The 14897-nt window shown below is 43.2% G+C and overlaps 1 protein-coding gene across 2 annotated transcripts in view; it reads left to right on the top strand.

Moving 5' to 3' along the window:
• Positions 1–14897, top strand: part of SDK1 (sidekick cell adhesion molecule 1) — a 332432-nt gene that overhangs the window by 274969 nt on the left and 42566 nt on the right. For both annotated transcript variants that reach the window (XM_026054081.1, XM_026054080.1), the window contains 4 exons: positions 3637–3838; positions 6739–6842; positions 8543–8613; positions 13657–13792. In XM_026054081.1, the coding sequence (XP_025909866.1) occupies positions 3637–3838; positions 6739–6842; positions 8543–8613; positions 13657–13792 (513 nt within the window). The remainder of the gene's footprint in view (positions 1–3636; positions 3839–6738; positions 6843–8542; positions 8614–13656; positions 13793–14897) is intronic.

The following is a 14897-nucleotide window of genomic DNA, read 5'->3' as shown; positions in this document are numbered from 1 at the left end:
GAAGCCAAAATGAGAGCAGGTGGTTTTGCAGAGTTTCTTCAAGCAGATCCTCCATTGCACCCCACTTCTGACCAAATGTGCTAGTAATTACTCTGTCCTTTCACTGCCGTGCACTCTAGCAGAGCATTTACATCTGGATTGCCTAGAAAATTTCTGCCTCTTGCATCAGCCACAAAATGGTTATTCACATTTTGAATCCTCAATCAAACTCTGTTCTGCAGGGAAACTACTTGAAGAAAACAGGAGTTACACGTGTGTAACTGGATGCAGATGCTTAGATACCAAACACATCAAAATATGGCAGATAAAGTGTTACAGAATCTTTCCTTTTAAGTTGCACGTATGCCTTGTTCCACAGCAGAACAATACCACATCCCTTGGGCCGGCAAAGTCAAAAATTAGCCAGGACAATGTCAACAGCACCAGTCTCTTGTGCACTGTTGGATTTGGTGCTGCTCTGGTCCGTTGTGCTGTTTGGGTGTTGATCTTTAAGAAAACGTCACCCTCAAAAATTACAACCATGCAACTCCTGTGATTTATAAAGATAATAGTTCAGAGGAGAATATTGTAGCTTCACACCTAGAGCAGCCCCTATCAACATCTTTCAACTAGTGCTTGCATTTTTGTTTGAGCTTCTGTGCCTAGAGCCAGGCTCTTCCCTCAGTCTTGCACTATAATAAAACAAATTATATTTACTTCTTGATTTGTAAAATGTTGCTACCCAGCAGCCTCTCACTTTAAGTCCTTTCAACATTAATGCAACGCTAAGGATTTCCTATGCCTGGCTATCACACTGTTTGCCCATAAGGTCTTCCTTATTATGTTCCTGTAAAACTGCTTTAGAAAAAGCAAGCTATTGGCCCAGCCACCAACAGGGAAGATCAGTGAGATGCATTTCAGCTACCTTTGGCTTGTCTGATTGGTGTTAAAATTCCTGCTGACATAGCTCTGCAGGCCCAGTGTAGCCTTCTCCGCACGTAATGGTGCAGTCCCCACGGAAAGCATCTCCAGAACTGTATTAGGAATCCTGAAGTGCCTCTGCTGAAGATACTGTCCATCAGATAGATTTATCAGCTTCACTTTTCTTCTGCCCTTGTCTGACTGCTGTCAAAGTGGAAGCTGAAAACCTCCCAACATGTGAAAGTTTAAGAAAAGCCCAACAGGCCCATCAAAGTGTACGGTGGAAGCTCGGAGCACAGAGGAGCCTCTTCTTTTTTAATAAAATCTGCTCGGATTTCCCAGGCCATGCGCAGGCTGTTGCTGGATGCACAATAGCTCACTGCAGTACTGCCAGCTCCTCTGCATGAACTATGATCCCTTGTTGCTATCAATCCTATAGGGTTATCTTGAATAGGCAAGTCATAATGTAAAATGAACCCTTTTTCTTTTTGATGGATGGCTGTACTGAGTCTGTAGGCATGCTCTGAACTGAGTCCCAAGGCTCTGAGAGTTAACTGAAGTGATCCCGTATGGGAGGTGGAGAGAGAAAAATGTGTAACCTCACATTGGCAAGATTGATACGAGGACATGATAATGAAATTTATCCAGTGCAGCCGTTCCGGTAACAAGTAAATAATAAACAAACCCGGGACTTACTTATACGACGATAAATATCCTAAAGTAAAAAAAAATAAACATTTACTTTCCATTAATAAAAATACATTTAAAATGCCTGTAGTTCCTGATAATAAGGGAGACAGGCAATGAAACTGGTTACTTTTATCCATTTAATTCCTTGAAGAATTGCAAATAAAACTTCATATTTTACAATAATGCCTGTTATTAGTGGATCCCCAAGCTGGATTGTAGCTATGCTTCCCGGAGAGCCTTCTGCAGGGCTTTGAATTTCCATAATGGCAAGGTACCCTTTAGGAGAGTTAGCACCAGGGACCAGGGCAGAACTGAATCAGAGGATGTTCTGTAGCTACATGCAGAAAGGAATTGCCATATCTGCCATTAAAAGGGCTCTATGGAGTCGTATGGCCTGGCCACACATTCCTGCACGAACCGCTCACCTTGGCATTTGCTTGTGGCTAAACCCTCACAAATAAACTCTTTATACTAATGGTTTTGTACAAACAGTCAGGAAATATATCTCCCAGCACGGGAGATTTTAAGATCCCCCATTAGCAGCAGACAGCAACCCAGTCATGGGAGACTGACTGCAAGATCTGACCTGCCCAAAATTGCAAGCTGGATAAAGCTTATCAGCAAAGAGTATTAAATCCCCGCAAGACACTCGCTTCCCCTGATAGAATAACCCTGAATACCTGTCTCAGCCTGTCAGTGTAAGGCATTGACCTTTTGCATTGTACTTTGGATCGCACGCTGCCGGCACCGAGGGCTTCCTACAGCTAATAGCTTACAAATCTTTTGGCACTGATGTCAGCAGGACTGTGCTGCAGAGAAATACCAGGACGTACAGGGAATGGTTTTAGGGGGTGGCAGGGAAATGAAGTGCTCGCCGTAGAGAGCTCTGAAGAGTCACGCGCTCTGAGGTATGTTTATGGAAACAAGTGCTGATGAAGTTGAATTGAATTGCCTCTCAAAGGCAAGTCACTGCAGTGTCTCCAATCAATTCCTGCTTTATTACATGCCACACATTTTAATCAGAATCAATAATCTTCATGATAAACAATTAAACAATTATTCCTCACTCTATAGAGTTTCTCTCTTGAAATCGATGGGCTGCGGAGACCCAGTGACGGGGAAAGGAGATCTATATTGAAATGTTTAGGGACCGGCGTGCTCACACCTGCATTTCCATTGCCCACCTCAATTAAAGGTGTATTGTTAATTACTCCGGGGAAGTCTCTCGACACCGGGACTGGTTGGTTTAACTTTGCAGTGCAAGGTCGGCCAATGTGAAGGGAGGAAGAGGGAATGTCTGAAAGGGCAGACACCCAAGCCCTGAATCTGTGTTATCTCCAGCCAGGAGCTTGGAAAGAGCAGCGAAACCCTGCATGCCGTGGGCTGCTGGTGGTTCCTGCTTGCCAGAGATAACTGGTGCAGGAATTCAGGATCTGCTGTAACTCCTGCACTTGGGCTCTGCTCCACACCAGCCTCTTCCAGCTTGTCTCTTCCTCCTCTTCACGCCACAATGGGGGACCAGCTGGTGGAAGAGCGAGCTACATAGCACAGAATGAACTTGGCTAGCTACAGATTGCAGGCCCCCGGCATCAGGCAGTGAGCACAGGGTAAGAAAATGGACTAGTTTACAGAGCAATTGTAGCTGGAAGTGCACCTGAGTTTTGTTTGAGCTTGCTCTTTTTGGCTGCTTGTCCTACAGCTTTAATGATTCTCTGTTAACCTGCCACTCATTTGGTCATCTTCTTCTAGAAAGGGATATGCTGAAGGTGTAGGTATCAGCGACTTAGTTGCGGTGTCTGTTTTATGGGCTATTAGAGAACATGGCTATTCGATGATGACCTTTTCCTCAGGGAGCTAAAAATCAATTTTACTGCTCCTCTTTACAGTAGGAGGCTAAGAAATGTTATGACTTGCATCCTTCGCATGGCAAATCCACAACTTCACTCTCCTTTGACTTTACCACCATGAATATACAGTTACACTCTTTCTTCTCACGTTAGCCTGAGCTTCCTCTCAAGGTAGTACCAAATTATGATTTAATTGCAGAACGACCAGCACCTCCTCGGCAGCTGACGACCCCCCAGTCTGATGTGTCGTCGCGGAGCCTGCAGCTCAAGTGGCTCCCTGGAAGCGATGGCTCTTCCCCAATACGGTACTTCACGGTACAAGTGCGAGAACTGCCAAGTGGAGAGTGGCAAACCTACTCCTCGTCCATCAGCCATGAGGCTACGTCTTGCATTATTGAAAGGTACCATATGACACCAGCAAGCACACAAATGCCAGTGCAGTCCACTTAAAATGGTTAGGAATCCAAAGCAAGCGTTATTTAGCCGCACAATCTCTTGGGGGGATACAGGTAAATCATAGAATCATAGAATGCCGAAGGTTGGAAGGGACCTCAGAGGTCATCGAGTCCAACCCCCCTGCTCACGCAGGGTCACCTAGAGCACGTGGCACAGGGCTGCATCCAAGCAGGTTTTAAAGATCTCCAAAGAAGGAGACTCCACAACCTCTCTGGGCAGCCTGTTCCAGTGCTTTGTCACCCTCACAGTGAAGAAATGCTTCCTTAAGTTCCTGTGGAACTTCCGATGCTTCAGTTTGAAGCCATTTCCTCTAGTCCTATCCCTGCCCACCACTGAAAAGAGGCCGCCCCCCTCCTCCTCACTGCCTCCCTTGAGGTATTTATACACGCTGATCAGGTCCCCCCTCAGCCTCATCTTCTCCAGGCTGAACAGACCCAGCTCTCTCAGCCTTTGCTCATAGGGCAGATGTTCCAGGCCCCTGATCATCCTGGTAGCCCTGCGCTGGACTCTCTCCAGCAGCTCCACATCACTCTTGTACTGGGGAGCCCAGAACTGGACGCAGTACTCCAGATGTGGCCTCACCAGGGCTGAGTAGAGGGGGATGATCACTTCCCTCGACCTGCTGGAGACGCTTTTCTTAATGCACCCCAGGATCCCGTTGGCCTTCTTGGCCACCAGGGCACACTGCTGCCTCATGGTCAACTTGTCGTCCACCATGACACCCAGGTCCCTCTCTGCAGGACTGCTCTCCAGCAGGTCCACCCCTAATCTGTACTGGTGTCCAGGGTTATTCCTCCCCAAGTGCAGGACCCTGCACTTGCACCTGTTGAACCTCATGAGGTTTCTCGCTGCCCAGTCCTCCAGTCTGTCCAAGTCCCTCTGGATGGCAGCACAGCCTTCAGGGTCAGGGTAAAGGGGAGTCACTCATCCCATTTTGGAGGTGGTGCTAGAAACAGGGATTTCCTAAAGGTCATGCAACATATCTAATTAAGATTAGGTTGAATGGATATTTTTCAAGCCCATATGAGAAGTTCAGCATGCCAGATAATGCTATGCAGACTAAACCCATATCTAACTATCCAGTGCTCTGGAAAATACAACTAGTTAAAAATCCTTTCAGTAGTGACTGATGTTACAATCCACTCTCATTTCTGTGTTGCAATTATCTCTATATGAACTCTTCCAGATGAAATGAGAGCCCTTTTTATCTGTATTTTCTATGCTGAAGCTTACAGATAGCATCAAAATGTTTAAACTGTGTTATTCAGCCTTCATTATATCCTCAGCAATGCTGTTGTAATTAAAGTCCATGTAACATCCATGGAAGCAATTGACTGGCTATGAGAAGGTTCTTGTTTTGCTGTCCATTTTCCCTGTGAGTGACTAGTCCAAGTCTGATTGCATCTAAAAGGCTCTGGGCTTTTGCAGAATTCAGTAGCTGAAGCATCCCAATGTGGATATCTAAGGTGTGTTATAAAAACATCCATGGTTATGGCTGCTCATTGGTTTTGTGACAGAAGATGGAGATACATTGCTCTCCTTTTGTCCAACTACAGAGAAAAAAACAGAAAAAAACACCAAAGGAAAATCAAAGAAAAAAAAAAAGACCTTGAAAATTACAGGACAAATATAGACCTGTTACATTGACATTGGTGGAGCTGTACCTGCCCTGAGTTATACACAGTATCTCTGCAGTCCAAACCTCTAAAATGAGGGAGACTGGCTATGTCATTTAGACTTAACATTGTCATTACTGAAAACAGGGGAGCTATATTTCAAGAAAGATAATTCAAGTTGCTGTAGGAAAGTGACAGTGCCCTAATAGGACAGAGCTACTGAAAACATTTCTTTTCCCTCTTGCTAAAAGCATTTTCCTGTGAAAGTCCAAAGAGTAGCATGTGTGTGATGCTAGAGTGCTGCCCATCAGAATGCATTATCCCTTGACGTTTAATCGTTCCTTGCAAGTAGCTTTTCTTGGGCCTGTAGTCAGTGCTACATCTGCCAGCTGGTGGCTAGACATTACCAATTAATTAGTTAAATCCCCCATAACTTACAGCTGGGAATTTCCAGCCTCTGCATGCGAGTCAAAAGGCAGCCTCCCCCACACCTTCTCCCTTGCAAGCCAAGCCAGAAAAATCTTCGCTAAGGTTGTGTCAGCTGGAAATGGCTCTTTGCATATCTTAAAGCACCACATATACAAAAGAGCTGCAGGGAACCTGTTGTTCTGTCTCTATTAAATAATCCAGGTAATAGCATTAATTTGAAATTCAATGGGAATAAAATGCAGTGATCATACGGTACGGTGTAGTGGATTAGTCAGAAGGCTGGCGCCTGAATTCCAGTGCCAGCTGTGCACTAACTGGCTGACTCTGAGTACATCACCTGCCTTCTCTTTTGTGGTTTTGCCATCTGCAAAATGAGGATGAGCTGCCCCACAGATGTGTTTTGTGCATCTCTCAGACAAAGCTTACACAGAACTTTGAAGGCTACGTTTAGCATAACCATACAGAACTATAACGACAGCCCCCTTGGCCCTTTCCAACAAGCCCCTCTCACAGCTTTCTCCATGAACTACAACTTAATATTTGCTTTCAGAAGCCTGTTGCAGTTATGAATCCATGCTTGTTTCCAAGAACTCAGACCAAAGGGAATCTGAGAAGATGCTGGTGACAGTAGCAGTATGAACACTCTCATTTCACATGGAAGGTGGGAGAAAAAAGGGAAAAAATGGTGATATGGGGAAAAGACAAAGAGCTTCAGTTGCCAATGACCAAATTCTTGAGACTTATTTTGAGGCAAGTCATGTCAGTGGGGGAGAATTCATCCCTCCTCTGTGTTTTTACAGCTTGAACCCATTCACCTCTTACAAACTGCGAGTGAAGGCAACGAATGATATTGGAGACAGTGACTTCAGCGCGGAGACCGAAGCCGTCACAACTCTGCAGGATGGTAAGTGCCAAGGAGGGAGCGATGGGGGCATCGCCTTGCAGTGGGTGCTCCCTTCTGCTCCTGGGCTTGCTGACCCTGCTGCAACATCCTCACCACTGCCTGCATTCCACGCTGTGGCTTTGGAGAGGGTGCAGTGAAGATTTGACATCAAACACAGATTTTCTTTTTCACAGGAGATTGATACAGGTAGTAACGAGGTTTGGCTGAATTAATAACAGGCAGTCTTAAGTGTCCTGCTGTGCCCTCTGATAATGAATCATACTTTCAGGAGTCTCCAAATGGAATTAAACTCTGTTTGATTGGCTTCCAAACTCTGCACTAACCATTATCTTTGCAGAAATTGAATAATTTACAAGAGTTCATTAAAAATAAATGTAGAACCGTGCATACATTTGAAGAAGTTTCTTCAATTGTTTTCACTTACAACCCACATCAGTCTGCAATATGGCAAAAATGTGGAGGTATAAGTAAGGAGGAGTAGGAAGCTCCTGCAAACATGAGCATTTAATCCTGCAGATCAAGGCTAATAAACTGTGAATGACATTGACAAGGCTTTTATTTTTAGCCTTAGAGATCAGCTTCTGATTCCTTGATTGTATAAAGCCATTGCCTCAATGCAGAAATAGCTCTCAAATGAGATTGCCAATGGGGAGAGGAATTCTCCAAAGTGTGAAAAAAGCATCACTGCTTACCCTTTGGCTGGGAGACTGCCCAGGGATGCTGCACCAGGATGCATATGTGTATATACAGTGCTAGGAGTTAAACGGCACTCGATGCTGCACACAGAATGACTCGTCAAATATGCCATTAAGATACGAAAGTAGGGAAGAGTTTTGCCAAGGAAGCTTTAAAGAACGTGATCTTGAGAAAGCCAGGGAATAGAGCTTAGGGATATACTAATTTAAATGAGAACCCATGTAATACCCAAACAAATGACGTGCCTTTTGAAGGCATCCTGACTTTTGGAACCTTTCTGAACAATAGCTGCTGTATTAGTGCAGGCTGTAACTGGTACTAATGAGGCAGTACTGACTTGCTGTCTCAGAACTGGAAATTTTATTTTCAATTCGCTTTGAATTGAGCTACAGTGAATCCTGGGTTTTGCTTGGCCCCCTTGCAACACAATGGGGAAACACTGAGAAAGCTTCTCACCTCCTTAACAAACTGTGAACGTTTTTTCTGCTGAGCAAACCTGGTGCTGCCACCAGAGCATTGCTCTGTGGAGGGCTGTGAGCTCCTGATAAGCTCCTGTGTGCTATAGGCTGCAGCAGAGGAATGGGTTAACCCATGGTAAATCCAGCTGTTCTGATTGAAATAATCTGTGAATACCTGACACAGACTCCTAAAAACAATGTGGACTTGCCCTAACTGGGGGAAAAGCAGCTCAGAAGATCTGCGAGCAGTTTGTTCCTGCTCTCAAGTAGATACTCAGCACGTTTGCCTGCCTTTCCAATGTACACAAGGTAGATTTAGGCCCTTAACTTTTCTCCTATCTGTTCTCATGTTGCCAGGCAGAGCAAGGGGAGAGGGAACTGGCTTCTGCCTGATTGCATTATTTATCCTCAGTGCCTCGCTTTGAGAGCCACCCTGTTGTAGCTGGGATAGGAAGCTCAGCAGTGAAGAATGAGAATTTGATGAATATATTGCTCATTTACTACCCTTTCATATTGATTTGCTTTTTTTTTTTTTTCATTGTTTAGTTCCAAGTGAACCACCCAGTTCTGTGTTAGTAACTCCCCACACTACTTCATCGGTCCTTGTGCAATGGCAGGTAGGTAAAACACAAAAATTACTTTGCTTCTCAGACAAATGTTGTTAGTTTTGACCTGTTGATCCTGCTGAGACTTTGCAAAGGATATTTTCCTGAGGTTGGAAGTATTCTAAGTCAAAATTGGAAATGTTGGAAGTAAAGACAAAGGACTGCAGCCAATTCCTCATTTTCTTGGTCTAGGCATTTATTTTAGTAGTAGATGAGAATTTCTGGCTGTTGCTCGAACTTTGTGCCCTGCAAAAGAAACCTTGGGAGGGAAAAAAGTTGGTAGAGAGATGCCCAAGATCGTTCCTCTCACAGGCTCTTTGGTCCTTTTATTGATATCAAAAGAACTGCCTGTTTACATACAAAGCTTCCAACAGATTGGAGTGTCAGTGAGGATCAGGTAATCAAAAGATCCATCCTTCACACTGTATGCTGTCCCCTTCAGCTGATGAAATAATCAGAAGTATATGCTGGGTCTGAGATCCTGTCCCTGCCTTTGAGGAACTCCACATAGGCTTTTGGCTCTTTGAAGGCTAAAATTCAGATTTCTTCAGAGAGAAGCAAGTTTCAGCTCGACACCGTATTTCTGTGTTGAATGAGAAAGTATTCATGCCAAGTCTGCATTTTATAAGCATTTCCTGTGCTTTCCTTTATCTTTCAATCCAATACTGGCCTCCTGGGATGTGCTAGAACATTTTGTGACCCAGTGCCTGTGACTTCTTTTTGTGGAGTAAGCGTTAATGGAGGGAACCCAGTGGGGTACTACAAGTTTTCTGTAACCTAGCTTGGAAAGCCTCTGCCCACCGTGCTCCCAAGCCAATCTGGTACGCATATAATAAGGATAGCAGTGGACAGCTTGCATTATAGTGAAAAATATACATAGGCATTTACAGTACAGATGGGGCTCCTTGCATTTTGGAAAAAATATATGTAGGAGGGTCTGTTTATTGCTGTGCAGCAGCATTTCAGAAATATGCCTGGCGCTATTACTGGGTTGCTGGCCCAAGTTCATGTGGCATAATACTAAGTAACATCATTGCTTACAGCATGTTGAACAAATAGAAGACATGCTGAACAGTTTTAGCACAGGAATTATGGGGAGATGTAAATCAATCGACCCACCTCAAAATAAAGGCCACAGTGAAGAAAACGGTACGCAAAGAGAGGACAAGGAGGATGTGAAGCGTGATGTACTGTAGAAATAGGCATTCCCTCAATTGACTGATTATTGATGTGTAATTAATGCGAAATAGGTGGTTGTTTAGGTAATTGGATGCTTTTTATTTCATGAAAATGAAATGGGGTGGTTGTGCCAGAGCCACCTCGAGGGAGTTGTGGGTGATTACGTGTCATTACTACATGGATATTAGTGGGTCCTGGTAATTCAGCCGTGCTATATTTTTCAAATAAACAAAAATCTTCAAATCCCGCAATACCCAGCAATTAACAGGAAGTTTCACAGCAGTGTTCAAGGAATAATGTAAACTGAAAACAGCACTCGGGCTAAATGGGAGAGTAGATTTCCAAGCAAACCTAAATTTTTAACTTTGAGTTGTGTTAATAATTCACAAAACAAACTCTAGATGCACTATCTCTGTTTTCAGCTGCTTGGTCCGATCAGTCCATTATTCTTAAATTTAAAGAGGGAAGAAATAAGTAATTTCCATTGCGGTCTGTTGTATCAATAATGCAAGGTTATTTCAAATGTTCTGGATGATGCTATCGTTAACATCAGGTGTGTGTACTCTTGTGCTTCCACCTCAGAGACAACAATTATTCAGGCTTATTTCTTTTTTTAACCAACACAAAAACGTTTCTCTTCTGTACGACACTACAGGCTGCCTCTCGTAATCATTCTACCTACTTCAGCAGATCCCTCAAGCCTTTCTCTATATAAATACAAAATCCTAAATAATCCATTACATCAAAAGCAGTTTTGTCCATGAAAGACAGATAGGGAGGGGCAGACCTGACTTTTCAGCAAAATACACTTTTCAGGAAAGAATCATCGTTTCCATGGCAAGGAGCAAGGCAGATTTCAAGCCACTTATTTTCTGAGTTTCCCTGTCCTAAATTTAAAGGAGGGGGGAAATGGAGAATCAAATGAAGGCTTAAAAATTCCCGTGCTTGCTATCATGAAATCTGTGTGCTTCTGCAGTGAGGGATTAAGCTGCACCTGTTAGTTCGCTGCATGGCAGAGTATGGAGTCTCTTTCTTAGTTCTTCAGTAGTGTTTTCCTCTTAAGATTCAGTTGGATATTCCAAGTTTTTTGTCCAAAAAATCATCTTTTGTTTTTAAGTGCTGTGTTGCACCTTCACCAATTAAGAAGTGAAATAGGAAAAGACACTTAATCTTTACAGGAGCTCCTTCCTTCTAGGTAATAATTAACTTATGTCCAACCTGAAATATAAATCGAATTAATGTTCACAGTATTTTCTCATTGTGAAGTTTTCTTCTGTGCCAGGCAGGCTTTGCTTTTTTACAACCTCTCTCCTTCTTTGCAGGGATGTACACAAGATATATTTGCAGTAGGACGACAGTGCCTCATTTTACCCCATCTAGGGGGAAACCATCCTCATTCTCTGCGTTGCAATTCTTCCCTTTCAGGACAAAGAAAGGCAATGATATTGCCATGCTGGAGAGCCCTTCTCTGCTAGGGCACAGAGCTAAAGCAACCTCAGTAACATATAGAGAACAAAAGAAGAAAGGCAGAAGATCGGAGGGGGGGGAAAAAAAAAAAGTTTGTGATTGATATACTTGTAATTGCCAGTAAATAATATCTCATCTTCCCTGTCCTACAGAGGAGAACAGTCCTCTGAGCTGCTGCATGAGCGATCGTATCATCAGCCAGACGAGGAGAAGGCTGTCAGGTTTTTTTGGTCTATTTGTTCAGTCCCTCGCACAGGGGGTTCCAATCTCTGACTAGGAAAGGCTGTTGTACAAGAGGTTGATTTATTTTCCTTGTAAAACGAAGTCTGAGAGGGGATATGATTGCTCTTTTTAAAATACATCATGGGAGTAAACACCCTATAGGGAGAAGAACAATTTAAATGGAAAGACAATGTTAGAGCAGGAACAAATGGTTATAAACTAGCTATGAATTATTTAGATTAGAAATTAAATTAAGGTTTCTAACCACCCAAGTGGTGAAGTTTGGAACAGCTTTCCAGTAGTGGTAGCAGGAAGCATGAAAAAAAGCCTTGTTTTCTGATGGAGCGTGTTCTGTCCGTGAAAAGGATTTTAAACAGTTGTCTCCTGCAGTCAGGAGGGGCTGGGCTTGGTGGTTCTCGAGGTCCTTCACAATCTTGTGTTCCTGTGGCATTCTGTAGTGCAAATGCACTGCAGGTCAGCCAGAGCTTCTCCAAAGGACGGAGCGAAATAATGAATATGATGCATAGTGATGACTGAGGGTCTCCAGCCACACAGAGCAAGTACAACGAGATCTGGAGACTCTTTGGACAGCTTTCAGCAGGCTGCAAACAGGGCAACAGGAAAGGAAGCAGGCTTTTTGCAGGAGCAGTTTCTGTTCCTTTTCAGGTAGTATTCTGTGTGGTTTTCTGACATTACATTTCCTCTGTCTAGCATATACTTTTCTTCTTTTGGTTGCCACAAACTACCTTAGTTATTTCTGTTCTTGCTCAAAGAGGCATCCTTCACACTGGGAAAGGACATCCCCCCTTTCCTCTTGGTACGATAGTAAAGTAATGGAAGTCTCTTGTCACTTCTTGTAGCAATGTTTCGTTGTTACCAGGTGTCTGCCTCCTTTTCTGTTTTAATATTCTTCTTACTTTTTTTCATTAAAATTTTACGTGTGGTATTACCTGATCCTGTAACAGTATTTTACACCAGTGGTTAATTTTTTAATGATGGACAAAGGTTTTTCCTTAATAAAGTTCTCGAGACACCTAAGGATCTTTCCAGATTAAAGGCAAGACCATCATTAAAATCCTTCTCATTTATCCTTTCAGCCCCTTAAGTTTCAGTACAAGGATCTTTCGAAGATAAATGGCTTAGGGCATCTTTTCTTCTCTGCAGTTTTTAGCCTGCATTTGACTCTTGAAAGACATTTCTTTTCCCAAACATCAAGAATCCTTTTGCCTGGCTTATTCCAGCAAGCCGTTCAGACAAAAATCTCCTCTCAGTAGAACAAATGGGTAGCTCTTGTTATACTGGATTGGTCTGGAGATACTGAAGGACTGCTGAGGTACAATGCGGTGTGTTCCAGAAAACAAAACAAAATAAGCAAACTAAAAAAAAGTAAATATTTGAGTCAACCCAACGGCTATACATACTGACCTGCTCCAAACTGTCTTGGAGAAGGCTGGGATTCTCCTACAAGACTGATCATCCCCATCAGATTGTAGCCCATCATACTGTGACTCCTCTCTAAAGCTTTTCTGGCACATAGAAGATCTGTGGTTGAGTTCAGAAGAGATTTCATCCAGCCTTTCTGCAAGAGGGAGGCATGAGGGAAGTGCTTTGAGCCCTGTCCGTAGCATGGCAGGCACCACCACCAAAAACCCAAAATATTACCAATTCTCAGCTTCTCATCAGTCTTTCAGTAAAATAACACCAAATGCAGAATGACATATGAATAAGAATCCCCAAGGAAAATAGCCACTAAAGAACAAATATTTTTCTTGTATCTGTGACAAAATAATGTTTTTGTCGTCTTGGAAGAAGCGGAATAGTCGTTTACTATCCACTGTTAGTTGCCAGCAACATGGGTTTCCTATATTCTTTATTGCACACAAGGTTCTGTGGAGCAGGAACGAGAGGAGCTTGTGTCTTAGTGAAGCGTGTCAGCTGTAGACTTCTAAGTAAAGAACCTGTTGTAGCTGCCACAGCTGAGTGAAATCATCAGTTGCCTGTAACTCATGTTTTTCAAATTACACAAACTCGGACCCTGTAGATTAATAATGTCCATATTTGCTAGAGAACTTCATCCTTTTGCATAAGGCCTATGTCAAGAGTCGGTCTAAGCTTCCGTGTGCTCTGTTGGAGGGTTGTTGCAAAACACATGTTAACAAACCCATTCTTCATGTGAACTTTTCTCAGCCCCCGAAGGTCGAGAGCCTGAACGGCTTGCTCCTGGGCTACCGGATCTACTATCGGGAGCTGGATTATGACGCTGGATCTGGAGCAGAATCCAAAACCATCAAGAATCCTTCAGCTTTACGAGCAGAGCTCACACGTAAGCCTGTGTTTGGGACCCTGTGGTGTCACGCAATGGCACTCTCTCAATGTACAAACCAATAGGTGCCCTTGTACCCCATGGAAAGGACACTAAAGAGTTATGTGAGGCTGCTGTGGATAATTCAGCTTTTCCACCATCAGGGTGAAGATGCTGAAAAATGTTAATAACTTTGATCAGCATCACTCATAATGATGTACTCTGATCTATGGCAGTGTCCTTAAAGTGACAATGTGTCCTCCAAGTGTCCTCTGAGTTCCTGCTTTTTGCTCCTTCTGTCTCGTGGTTGTCCTGGTTCGTTCTGCCTTTAGACAAAAAAAGAGAGGGCTGCATTTGCATCAGCTGGCCTGTGTTTTCTTTTCCACTATTTTGTAATGGTTTTCCTAATGGATGTTCTGTTTTTATTTTTGCAATATAAGAAATTAGCTGAGGAGGAATTTTAAATAGAACGTTAAAAAATGCTGGTTTTTGTTTTGGAGGAAAATAGCAAAAAGGAGCTTCAAAAAGAAGTTTGAGGTGCTTATTTGCCATGTGAGTCACTGGGGTTTTGGCTCACATGGCAAGAAGGTGGAGTGAGAGACAACTAATGGAAAAAATGAAAAGTTTTTTGAGACAAGGACTAGGAAGAAAATCAAAGGAAAGAGCAGGATGCTGGGAGACAAAGATGTGAGCACTCAGTAGGAGCCTGACAGAGCCCAGCAGTGAGATGTGCTCACAGAGGGACCAGCTTTTGTCCTGACTGACATCAGTGGTATATTCAGAATAATAGAGATGGGCAGAATGTGGCTGAGGAAGATGATGTGAGTATCTCACATCTCTTCTGTGTTTGCCAGAACTCTTAAAATCCTGTGGATTCTACACACACACAAAAAAATGTAGATTTTATCCAAAAAAAAAAAAAAGTGATTTTTTTTGAGTGGAAAAAGAGAGGTGGATGTTTAAAATGTAATGTGAGCATCTTAATCTGCTCTCATTTATATCATCAGACTCCAATGAGAGTTCTGGGAGTGTATAGACTTCCAGCGAGAGGGAAGATCCTATAGATGTCGGTGTATATATAGAGTGATTTTGGATGCTCTCTAATTCTACAAGAGAGGATACTGGA

Source organism: Nothoprocta perdicaria, unplaced genomic scaffold, assembly GCF_003342845.1.
Source record: "Nothoprocta perdicaria isolate Ctin4 unplaced genomic scaffold, notPer1 scaffold_12, whole genome shotgun sequence".
Lineage (NCBI taxonomy): Eukaryota > Metazoa > Chordata > Aves > Tinamiformes > Tinamidae > Nothoprocta > Nothoprocta perdicaria.
The sequence above is the reverse complement of the archived record's forward strand: the minus strand, read 5'-3'. Positions and strand labels throughout refer to the sequence as shown.